Source organism: Budorcas taxicolor, chromosome 18 (assembly GCF_023091745.1).
Source record: "Budorcas taxicolor isolate Tak-1 chromosome 18, Takin1.1, whole genome shotgun sequence".
Taxonomy (NCBI): Eukaryota; Metazoa; Chordata; class Mammalia; order Artiodactyla; family Bovidae; genus Budorcas; species Budorcas taxicolor.
In genome coordinates, this window is record NC_068927.1 from 51,536,059 (window position 1) to 51,548,370 (window position 12,312).

Here is a 12,312-nt window from a genome sequence, read left to right on the forward strand (position 1 = left end):
TAATCCTAGTAGAATCCCAGTGGGATATTTTGGGACTTTGACAAAATAATTCTAAAATACACTCAAGAAAAATAAAATGTGTTACCAAAAAAAAAAAAAAAAGAAGGGTAATGTCCCCTAGAAAACACTAAAACATATGTACAGGTATAATATTAATAATTCAAAGAATATTATATAGCTGAAAAAGACAGATTGGAAAATCAGTGTGAATATGGATTATTACCAAAAAAAAAAAAAAGAACCCCCGAACAGAAATAGACCTGAGGAGGATAATCACTTCAAATATGGTGAATTTCAAGTCAGTGGCTAAAACTGAATTATTTCCTAAGTGATGAATACAGAATAACTCTAGGAATGCGTATTGAATCAGGATTAACCTAGGACTGAATATTCCTCACATTTCTGTGCCTTAAGTGTCTCATATATCTCACTCTAGTCTTGCTTATATTTTTAAATATGAGATCAGCTAACAAGAAACAAATTAAGGAGTTTTCTTTCTTTTTCTTCCTTTCTGTTCCCTTCCTTTCTTGTTACTTTTAATTAAGTTACCTACCTATTATCTATTTACCTACCCACCACCTACCTTTGTGTGTGAGCAAATATTAATAGAACCAGTAAAGGCCATCCTCTGTAGTACTAATAGGTCAGGTTTAGTGGTGAATTACGGACGATTTTCACCTTTACTTCATACTTCATTTTTTGTATGAAAATGAGAGAAATGTCTTTATTTAATCTTGAAAGGAAAGTTGTAAACGCCTTTCCCCATTCTTGCCACATGGCAGGTGCTCAGTACTGGATCCTTGGTTTATCTGTTCTCTGTGTGCAAGCATGTCTCTCTGCCTCTCACTTTATCTCCATCACTGACTGAGTCTCCGTCTTCCTTCCCCATCATACCCCATCCCTATCCTTCCCCCTCACACTGTTCTAATCTCTGAAGATGTCTTGCTTTCTCTTCCCTTTAGACTCCTCATCTTTTCCCAGACTGTTCACACAGGGCTTGGAGTTGGATCAGGAGAGAGTCACATACAGAGTGGGAGTGAGCAGACATTCCCGCGGGGGAGAAGGAGCATGACTGACTTGTGGAGAATGGAATGAAGACTTGTGGCTTCTTGAACTTGCCCTGCGCATCCAGGAAGCGGCCAGGGTAGAGGGCATCTGGCTTCTCAAAGTGGCGTGGGTCATGGAGGGCAGAACTCAGGATGGGGTACGCAGTAATGCCCTAAGAGGACGTCAAAGACAAATGGGCCCAAATGGCCATCAACAAGGAGCGGCTGAATCCTCAGCAGATAAGGAGCTTCACCTGCTGCGTGGCTCTACAGTTGCTGGCAGGAATGTTGAAACAATTCTGCCCTATTTGGTCAATAGTGTCCCATCCCTCCAGGTATCCTCACCAACCACCCTGATTCCTCCTCCCCAAGACCCCGGGTCTTCTTTATGATCCGTCGACGGAAAGGTTCACATCTGACTCAACAGAGCCCTATAAGAAGCTGACTCCAGGACTGGGGCCTGAATATAATCGGGTGGGTGCTGTTCATTGGGCAATTTGATACTGTTCATATCTACAGAGTATGGTTATATTTCAAAATGAAAGCCACACACACAAATTGCAAATTGTATTGGTATGGACATAAAGACCAGAGGGGAAGGTGACATGAACGCTGGGCACATAAATTGCACAGTAACAGATGCAGTAGGGCCCAATCATTGTGTATATAGGTATATATAAACATATGGATTCATATAAAGGAGAGACTAGAACACAGATTATAAAACCAGTCAGCTGTATAACAAGTTTCAATAAGTACATGGTACTTTTTTCAGCAAACGTAACATCTTGTAAAGGTAAAAAAAATAAAAAGAACAAAAGGGAGAGGACTTTTCTCTTTCTAAAATCTCCCTCCCTCCCACAAAAATTTGGAAATAAGAATTCTTCTTATAGTCACAAACCAGACATGAACCATAAGACTGGGGGTGGACAGCACCTTCCAACCATTATTCTCTGGCCCTTCTGGTCTCACCTTTGGGAGATAATATCCCCGGAAGTGAGTGTCCCTGATGGCAGAGTGGGGTAGGCCAAGTGGGACAGAGTCACTGGATCTCCGAATCTCACGGATGACGGCATCTGTATAAGGCATATTTACCCGCTCTTCCAGTGCTGGGAGAAGGGGTGCACCATTACTCTGTCGATTTGTGCCTGGACTTCCTCTGAGAATGGTTAGGGTGGGAGGTGGGTATGTCGATAAATATCCATACCAGTGGACTCAACCAAGTGACCTAAAAATGACCTGCAGCCTGATGGGAGGATCTTGTAAATTCTTTACTAAAGATGTTAGGCTACCATTCCTTCTTAATGAAAGCATCAAAAAGGAAGTTAGAAGCTTCTTTGAGGGAAGTCTTGTGTGGTGTTTCCACTCCAGTTACAACATGAGGATAACTTGGATAAAGACGGGTGGGTGGAAATTCATTCAACACTGCAGGGTGTGTTTTTTTCATTTTCAGCTAAAAATGAGTTGCAGGTAAAACTGGTGTCATCTCTTTTTGTCCCACTCACATGCTATGTAATTTTATATATGTCATTCCCCACTCTGGCCTTAAATTCATTCTTGTGAAATAACATGTCTGACCAGGTGAGAGCATCTCCAAGTCTGATCTGCAGACCATTAACTTGAACTGAGGGGCTCTTTAATTAGTTGTAAATGGGCAATTTACAGACTAGTAAATGGGCAATTTACAGACTGAAACAGACTGGCTCCAGATAGGAAAAGGAGTACATCAAGGCTGTATATTGTCACCCTGCTTATTTAACTTCTATGCAGAGTACATCATGAGAAACGCTGGACTGGAAGAAACACAAGCTGAAATCAAGATTGCCGGGAGAAATATCAATAACCTCAGATATGCAGATGACATCACCCTTATGGCAGAAAGTGAAAAGGAACTAAAAAGCCTCTTGATGAAAGTGAAGTGGAGAGTGAAAAAGTTGGCTTAAAGCTCAACATTCAGAAAATGAAGACCATGGCATCTGGTCCCATCACTTCATGGGAAATAGATGGGGAAACAGTGGAAACAGTATCAGACGTTATTTTTTGGGGGCTCCAAAATCACTGCAGATGGTGACTGCAGCCATGAAATTAAAAGATGCTACTCCTTGGAAGAAAAGTTATGACCAACCTAGACAGCATATTGAAAAGCAGAGACATTACTTTGCCAACAAAGGTCCATCTAGTCAAGGCTATGGTTTTTCCAGCAGTCATGTATGGATGTGAGAGTTGGACTGTGAAGAAAGCTGAGCGCCGAAGAATTGATGCTTTTGAACTGTGGTGTTGGAGAAGACTCTTGAGAGTCCCTTGGACTGCAAGGAGATCCAACCAATGCATTCTGAAGGAGATCAGCCCTGGGATTTCTTTGGAAGGAATGATGCTAAAGCTGAAACTCCAGTACTTTGGCCACCTCATGCGAAGAGTTGACTCATTGGAAAAGACTCTGATGCTAGGAGGGATTGGGGGCAGGAGGAGAAGGGAATGACAGAGGATGAGATGGCTTGATGGCATCACTGACTCGATGGACGCGACTCTGAGTGAACTCCGGGAGTTGGTGATGAACAGAGAGGCCTGGCGTGCTGCAATTCATGGGGTCGCAAACAGTCGGACATGACTGGGCGACTGAACTGAACTGAACTGAACTGAAATAGGCAATATACTTCAAAAAGTCAAGTTTTTTGTCAAACTCAAAAACCATGTACTTTCATAGACTGGCAAAATCCACTTCAAATGCTTTGTGCTTTTATTATAAGTCCCAATAGAAGTGATTTTTTATTTTTCAGACTACTCAGGACAAAAGTTATCTGTCTTAGCCCATCAGACAACCACCTTCCCATACGGCCTCAGGGACACTCACCCCTCCATCGTCCCCACCTCCCATAAGCCCAGCTCACCTGAAGACATCGGGATTTTTAAGAAGGAGTAGAAACCCATAGCTGAGAGTGGCGCTGGAGGTCTCTGTGCCAGCAATGAGCAGTGAGAGCACCGTGTTAAGGAGATTTTTCTGGTGAAACTCACTCTCAGGATCTGAGCACTCCGAGAGACAGTGATGGGCGCTTCCTAAGGTCTTGCCTTGCAAAGATTTCACTTTTTAGGGTCTTCCTCCCTCTGTACCAGCACCATGTTCCTCTGTGCCCATCATTCTTTTTCCTGATCTGTTTTTCTCTAGCCAAGGCCTATAAGATACTAAAAGGGTGAGCTCTGGAGCCAAAGCTCTGGATTTCAAACTCAGGTCCTACCATGTATTAACTGTGTATCTTTGTGCAAGAAATAAAAATTCTATGTGCTTAGTTCATCACGTGGGTTGTCGTGATATAATGTATAATAAGCTCAATGGGCTTCCCTAGTAGCTCAGATGGTAAAAAATCTGCCTGCAATGCAGGAGACCCGGGTTTGACCCCTGGGTCAGGAAGATCCTCTGGAGAAGGAAATGGCAACGCACTCCAATATTCTTGCCTGGAGAATTCCAATCTGAGGAGCCTGGCAGGCTACAGTCCATGGGATCACAAAGAGTTGGACACAACCGAACGACTAACACTTTTACTTTCCAGCCCAATGAATGTAGAGTTTAAATTGCTGACATTTTTGTTCTTGTGTTGTTGCTTTCCTGTCCTTGGGTGTCGTTGCACTCCTGTTTGGCCCTTGCAGCTGACATTCCAGGGATGCGAATGAAGACATTTAACAACTGGTATGGCACTTGCCAAGCTTCCCTGGTAGCTCAGCTGGTAAAGAATCTGCCTGCAATGCAGGAGAGCCCACTTGGGTTCCTGGGTGGGGAAGATCCCCTGGAGAAGGGATAGGCTCCCCACTCCAGTATTCCTGGGCTTCCCTGGTAGCTCAGCTGGTAGAGAATCTGCCTGTGATGCTGGAGGCCTGGGTTGGGAAGATTCCCGCTGGAGGAGGGCATGGCAACCCACTCCAGTATTCTTGCCTGGAGAAGCCCCATGGACAGAGAGCCTGGTGGGCTGCAGTCCATGGAGTCACAAACGGTTGGACACGATGAGCCACTAAACACAGCACAGCACATGGCACATGCCCGACCAATCAGAACAGACATTGGTCTCTATCATCTGAATATATGAGGAGCCTGACCAATCAGAACAGACTCGACTGTCAGAACTGGGGAAGAAGGGAGCTGTGTCTCAGAGAAAGCTTACTGGACACATGTTAACTGCTTAATTACCAGCTCTTTAAAGGCTGCTGGGAGGAAGGCTTGGGGAGGCATAGGAAAAAATGGCGGGGGACTGTGGATCTTGGCTTTCTTCTAATCCTTAGGGAAATATTTCAACATTTAAAAAACATGTAATCACACCCAAAGATATTAGTTCAATGTCAGTACGGTTTCCATCACTCTGTTTCCCATCGCCAACGCCCATCTGGGCCAGGTCTTGCCTTGTCCATGTGAAGCAGGAAGGAATCCTTGAGGTCCTTGGGGCCACTGGGATCCAGCGTCTTCTTGCGCCTCTCCATGTTCTCAGTGATAAATCTTTCACCTCTTGGATCATGCTGTACAGGCACGTGTGTGTGCCAGGAAAGAGTTTTCAAGATGCCCGGGGAGATTTCAAACTCCTACAGGGTGGCAGACAAGGCCCCAGAACCCATTATACTCGCTGGACTGGTTCTGTGAGTGTTGATGTTCTGAGCTGCACATATAGCAACATCCAAAGGCTATTATTTACCCTGCAGACTTGGAGGGTATGGCTCCCACCAGAGCACACTCACACACACATACTCACACACATACACTGACACTCACACACACACACACTCACACACACACACAGTGTTGCATGGACCTCTGAATCCAGCCCCAGTCACTGTCTCATCTGCTGAGGTTTCTTCTCTCGAAGCCCATCCTTGTCCAAGGCCTGATTCTGACACCCAGACTGACGGATGGCTTCACCTGGGAGGGGTCAGGGCTTGGAGTGCGCACATGAAACTGATCTCTCGATGCCTTCTGCCTTTGGTGATCAGGACAGAAATCATCTGACCTCTTCCCAGGGTCTACCCATCCTGATTCCTGGCCCACCGTGGAATCTTTAGCCTCACCTGGCTATAGAAGGAGCTGATAATGACAGAGCCCTCCTTCATTAAATGTAGGAGCTGTAATAATTGAGGGTCCTGGTAATTAAAGTGCTCGTCGAAGACAATGGAGGAGATGATGTTCACAGTGATGGAGTTAAAGAGGAAGTGGGGATCCAGGTGGGCCCCTGAGGAGGAGAGGTCTGTCATGGGGGTCCCCTGCAGTGTCCTTCTAGGAGACTGACCTGACTGGTGCCAGCCTAGCTTGTTTGATGGTTTTCCTCTTTTCTTCTTTGCTTTCATTGTCCCTCTCTGTCTCCCCCTTTCTTTCTAGGAATGTCCACATCTGTGTCTCTTGTAGTTTTTCTTGCTCTCTGTCTTGGGCTGACTTTCTCTGGTCTTTGACTCTATTCCAGGCTCACCCCTTCTTCTCTGTTCTCTCTCCAACTCCCCATCTACCCTCACGGCCCCTCTCCTTGACCTCACTGGCATTCCATGTTCCTCTGACTCTGTATCTCTCTACCTTAATCTTTGTATGGCTTTTTCTTGCAGCTTCTGCTCCCGGACTCACTCATTCATTCAGTGGCCTCAGCATCTCTCTGACTTTTGTTTTCTCTCTGCCTCTGGTCTCTTGTGCTTCTGGCTGCTTTCTCTGCCTGTTTCTCTCTCTGCGTCTGCTGGTCTCACTTTGTCTCTCTCTCTACCATCTTCTGTTTTTCTGTTTATTCCTGTCTATACCTTCTCTCTATTCCTGAACCTGTCTCTGCATCTCTCTCTCCCTCTCTCTCTCACCCCATCTCATCCCCACCTCCACCCAGCCCACACTCACCCAGCTCCTCCACCAGACACTGAGCCCCCTCCTTGATTCGTTCCTCAATACTCCGCTTCCCCATCCCAAAGTCCTTCATGGTGTTCACAGAGAATTGCTGTAGAACCTTCCAAGATATTCCACTGGCAAACCCACACCTGATGGTGGGGCGTGGAAGGAAGGTTTTGAAGGCACATGGGATACTCCCTCCCCCTCTCCCTAATCCTCACCCTCGTCCCCCACTCACCTGTTCCCTGGAAGACAGGGTCAGTGATGGCAACGTGTCCTCGGGCAGAGAACGCCACAGCCTGATCCACCAGGGCCTCCCTCATCGCCTCGTACCCCCACAGGATGACAGCGGGCCGAGACCCCAGGTGTACGGTAAAGACATCCCCGTATTTCTCCTGGAGCTGTGGGGGCAGAGTCCAGGTCTCACTCTCTGACTCAAGAGAAGGCTCTCCACCTCACCCCTGCATCACACCTCCCAGCAAGCTTACCCTGCAGGCTGCAGCCCCGTCAGGGAAGAGCAGAGGCTGGAACTCTGTGGTCTCCTCCGAGCCTCACATATATCACCTGACCCCCAGCATCCTCCTCTCGGTTTTTCCAAGAGCCCTCCCAGCTTTGCTTTTAAGAATTACAGAGACTCCCCACATCCAAGCTATGGAATCTCTCCTTCTCAACCCACACAGGACCACAGCTCAAAGTCTCAAGTCTATCAGAATCTCTCTCTCCAAAGGAAACCCTCCTACACTGTTGGTGTAGCCACCATGGTGCAGCCACCATAGAGAATAGAATGGATGTCCCTCAAAAATACTAAAAATAGTTTCCGTGTGACCCAGCCATCCCACTCCTAGGCGTATATCTGGAGAAAACTATAATTCAAAAAGATACATGCACCCCAGTGTTCATCGCAGCACTATTTACAAAAGCCAGGACGTGGAAGCAACCTAAATGTCCATCGATAGAGGAGTGGGTAAAAAGGTGTGGCCCATATATCCAATGGACAATCACCCAGCATGAAAGAGAATGAAGTGACGCCGTTTGCACTGACAAAGATGGACGTGGGCCTGGCAAACCGAGTGAAGGAAGGCAGATGGAAAAGGCAAATATGTGCTGTCACATATACGTGGAATCTAAAAAAATGGTACCAGAAAGCCTATTTAGAAACAGGAATTGAGTCACAGATATAGAAAACAAACTTATTTACCTAGAGGGAAAGTGGGGAAGGGTAACTTGGGAGACTGGTTTGACATATACTCAGGCTAATATACAAAATAGGTAACTGATAAGAACTTGCTGCATAACAGAGAGTGAAGTAAGCCAGAAAGAAAAACACCAATACAGTATACTAACACATATATATGGAATTTAGAAAGATGGCAATGATGACCCTGTATGCAAGACAGCAAAAAAGACACAGATGTGTATAGCAGACTTTTGGACTCAGAGGGAGAGGGAGAGGGTGGGATGATTTGGGAGAATGGCATTGAAACATGTATACTATCATGTAAGAATCGAATCGCCAGTGTATGTCCGATGCAGGATACAGCATGCTTGGGGCTGGTGCACGGGGATGACCCAGAGGGATGTTGTGGGGAGGGAGGTGGGTGGGGAGTTCATGTTTGGGATCGCATGTACACCCGTGGTGGATTCATGTCAATGTATGGCAAAACCAATGCAGTATTGTAAAGTAAAATAAAGTAAAAAAAAAAAAAAAAAGAACTTACTGCATAACACAGAGAAGCCTGCTCAGTTCTCTGTAATGACCTATATGGGGATGGAGCCTAAAAGAGAGTGGATATATATGTGTGTGTGTGGCTGACTCACTTTGCTGCACCAGAAACCAACACGCCATCAGAAATCAACTATACTCCAATAAAAAAGTAATTAAAATTGTGAAACAGAAATGGTCACAAATACAAAAAAACAAACTTACGGTAACCAAGGATAAAAGAAGGGAGGGATTACTTGGGAGACTGGGATTAACACATGTACATTAATATACATAAAATAGATAACTAATAAAAATTTACTGAACAGCACAGGGAACTCTACTCAATACTCTACAGTGACTTATATGAGAAAAGAATCTTAGAGTGTGTGTGTGTTAGTCACTGAGTCATGTCCAACTATTTATGATCCCATGGACTGTAGCCCACCAGGCTCCTCTGTCTCTGGGATTTTCCAGGCAAGAATATTGGAGTGTATTGCCATTCCCTTCTCCAGAGGATCTCTCAACCCAGGGATTGAACCTGGGTCTCCCACATTGCAGGCAGATTCTTCACTGTCTGAGCCATCAGGGAAGCCCATAAAAAGAGTGGATACATCTACATGTATAATTGATCCACTTTGCTAGCCAGCAGAAACTAACTAACCATTCTAAATCAACTAGACTCCAATATAAAGTGATTAGAGAAATAAGACAGGACTTCCCTGTGGTACAGTGGATAAGAATCCTCCTGCCACTGCAGGGGGCACGGGTTTGATCCCTGGACCGAGAGGATCCCACAAGCTACAGAGCAGCCAAGTCCATGCACCACAACCACTGAAGTCCACGTGCCCAGAGCCCATTCCCCTCAACAAGAGAAGCCCCCACAACGCAGAGCCCACACACCTGAGCCAGAGAGGAGCCCCTGCTCTCTGCAACTAAAGAGAGCCCACAAGCAGCCTCAAGACTCAGCTCGGCGAAAAAAAAAAATTTTATTTAAAAAAAGAAGGCCTTAAGGAGCAACTCTTTCACTGCACCTTCCAAAGTACTAATGATCATTATCTATCCTTACTATGACTGCTTTTTGAAAACCCATTTGGCACTGGTTATTAAACTGTACTGGGAACTGTGTTAAAAGTATTTTTAAAGAAAGAAAAGACTCTTGCACCCTAATATTGATTGCAGCACTATTCGAAATAAGGAAGAAGCAGAAACAACGTACTTGTCCATTGACAGAGGCTTGGGTAAGAAGATATGGTGTATGTATACAGTGAAATATTACTTAGTCATAAAAAAGAACAAAATAATGCCATTCACAGCAACATGGATGGACCTAGATTATCCATTATCTAGATTATTCACTTACGAAGTGAAGTAAGAAAGAGAACAAGTATCTTACGATGTTGTCAATATATGGAATACAGTTTTTTTTAATGATACAAATGAACTTATTTCCAAAACAGAAAGAGTCACAGATGTAGAAAACAAGTTTATTGTGGGGCCCTAAATGGGAAACCTTAAAAAAGATGGGTCAGCTTTGCGGTGGGAAACTAAGATGGCGCCTGGGGGAAGAGAGAGGGGCGTGGTCTATGTTAAAGTTTTTGATTGGCTCTCTTGATTTCCGCGCAGTGGACAGCATGTGATCACCATAGACTCCTGTTATAATGAAGGCGGATGACGATTTGACCTTTAACATGATTGGTGCAACTATGGCATATTACGATTTGACCTTTAACGTGATTGGTGCAACTATGGCATATTATGATTTGACCTTTAACGTGACTGGTGCAACTATGGTACATGCCGATTTGACCGTTAACATGATTGGTGCAACTATGGAAAGATCCTCGCAAAACCCCCCTGCTTGCCTATATAAACCAAGAGTTTCTGGCAATAAAGTGGAACTGCTCAGACGGAACCCCTGTCGTGTCTGTCTGTCTCTTGCTCGCTGAGGGGCTGGGTTGGCGGGCAGCAGGCTCACCTCTCCTCGGGACCCCTCGGCTTTGCTGAGGGAAGTTCCACTGCTTCTCTCTTTCTGCGGGAGCGCCACCCGCAGTTTATGGTTACTGAGAAGAAAATATAAGGCAGGGAGGCGGGACAGGATAAATTAGGAGTTTGGGGTTAACATACACACCCATCTATATATTAATATAAAACAGATAATCAACAAGGACCTCTATACAGCAGGGAACTCTACTCAATATTCTGTAATAACCTATATGGGCAAAGAATTTGAAAAGAGTGAATATATATGTTTAGCTGAATCACTTCTCTGTACATCTGAGACTAACACAAGAGTGTAAATCAACTATGCTCCAATAAACTATTTTAATTAAAAAAAAAATAACTTCTCTCTTCACTCAACCCATCCTCCAGTCCTTCTCATAGGAATTCTGGTAGCTTCTCTATCCCATATCTAGGGCCAGATCATGGCTGGAAGAAGACAGCTCCCAAGGAAGTCTGGGGAATCCCATCCAAAGTTGACCTGCCTTTCCCAGCTCCCTTGCTAACTGGGAGCTGTTTCCCATTCACCCCACCTCTTGCTTTCCACCTCCTGGTGCCCCTTCCATCTCATCGCCTGCAATAACTTGAGTAAATCCTTCGGGTTCATTTGCAAAACGTTTCCCAGGAAGGGCAGAGGCCAGGGTCCAGCCGGAAGGCGGCCCTGGGAGGCAGGGCACCCCAGAGGAGGAGGAGGCCAATGAAGAGAATGAGGCACAGGATGGCAGAGAGAGCCATGGTCCATGCCTGCCTTCCGTCCGATGTTCCTCTAAAAATTTAGGTGTCTCTGTTCTTTGTTACTTTGTCCGATGGGTGTGGAGGTTGTACCAGGATCCTGCCTTGGCAGAACTCCTGCTAACTCTCCAGAGACAACAGAGAGCCCAAAGTTTGCAGGGGTTGCAGAGGCCACGAGGTTTTATCATCTCAGCAGATCCCAAGCCAGCTCCCCAAGGGCCTCTGATGGGCTGGAGTTGTCTTGGTGGGCGATGCCATTGAACAGAGAGTACATCCCCCATGGAAGAGGGGTGGTGCCAGCTGAAGGAACTTGTGGAGGCTGCACTTAGGGTGGGGGCCCTACAAGGGTGGCTCTCAGACATTTTATCAGTGAGTGGCATTGCAACATAAGAGATTAAGCTTAGCTGGCCAGCAGAAGTGGGTGTCCTGTGCCCACTGGAGACAGGGGTGTGTCTGCGCATCTGTGAAGCGAGAGGTGTAGAGGAGGAGGCGGGGTCTGATGGAAGACCTAACTCCGTGTGGTCTGGGTTTAGGGGTTCATTGCTTTTTTCATTCATCCATCAGCAAATATTGTAGATACCTGTCACCTACCACACACTGCCTCAGGTGCTGACGGTAGAGTGTTGCTGCTGCTGCTGCTGCTGCTGCTAACTCGCTTCAGTTGTGTCCAACTCTGTGCGACCCCATAGACGGCAGCCCATCAGGCTCCCCCGTCCCTGGGATTCTCCAGGCAAGAACACTGGAGTGGGTTGCCACTTCCTTCTCCGATACATAAAAGTGAAAGTGAAGTTGCTCAGTCGTGTCCGACTCTTAGCGACCCCATGGAATGCAGCCTACCAGGCTCCCCCGCCCAGGGGATTTTCCAGGGAAGAGTACTGGAGTGGGGTGCCATTGCCTTCTCCGCGGTAGAGGGTTAAACAAGACAATAGGTTTTCCCTCAAGGAACAAGCATTGAGATGAAGCATTTCTCACCTTCTGGAACGATCTCCAGTGATCTG

General features: G+C 46.0%; 1 protein-coding gene across 1 annotated transcript in view; it reads right to left on the bottom strand.

Annotated features, from left to right (window-relative positions):
• The window catches only part of LOC128063962 (cytochrome P450 2B11-like), a 33,281-nt gene extending 21,964 nt beyond the window's left edge, over nt 1-11,317 (bottom strand). The window contains 5 exon segments of the mRNA XM_052656789.1: nt 6,090-6,265; nt 6,892-7,028; nt 7,114-7,280; nt 11,157-11,263; nt 11,266-11,317. Coding sequence (XP_052512749.1) covers nt 6,090-6,265; nt 6,892-7,028; nt 7,114-7,280; nt 11,157-11,263; nt 11,266-11,317 — 639 coding nt within the window.
• Between the last annotated feature and the right edge of the window lie 995 nt (nt 11,318-12,312).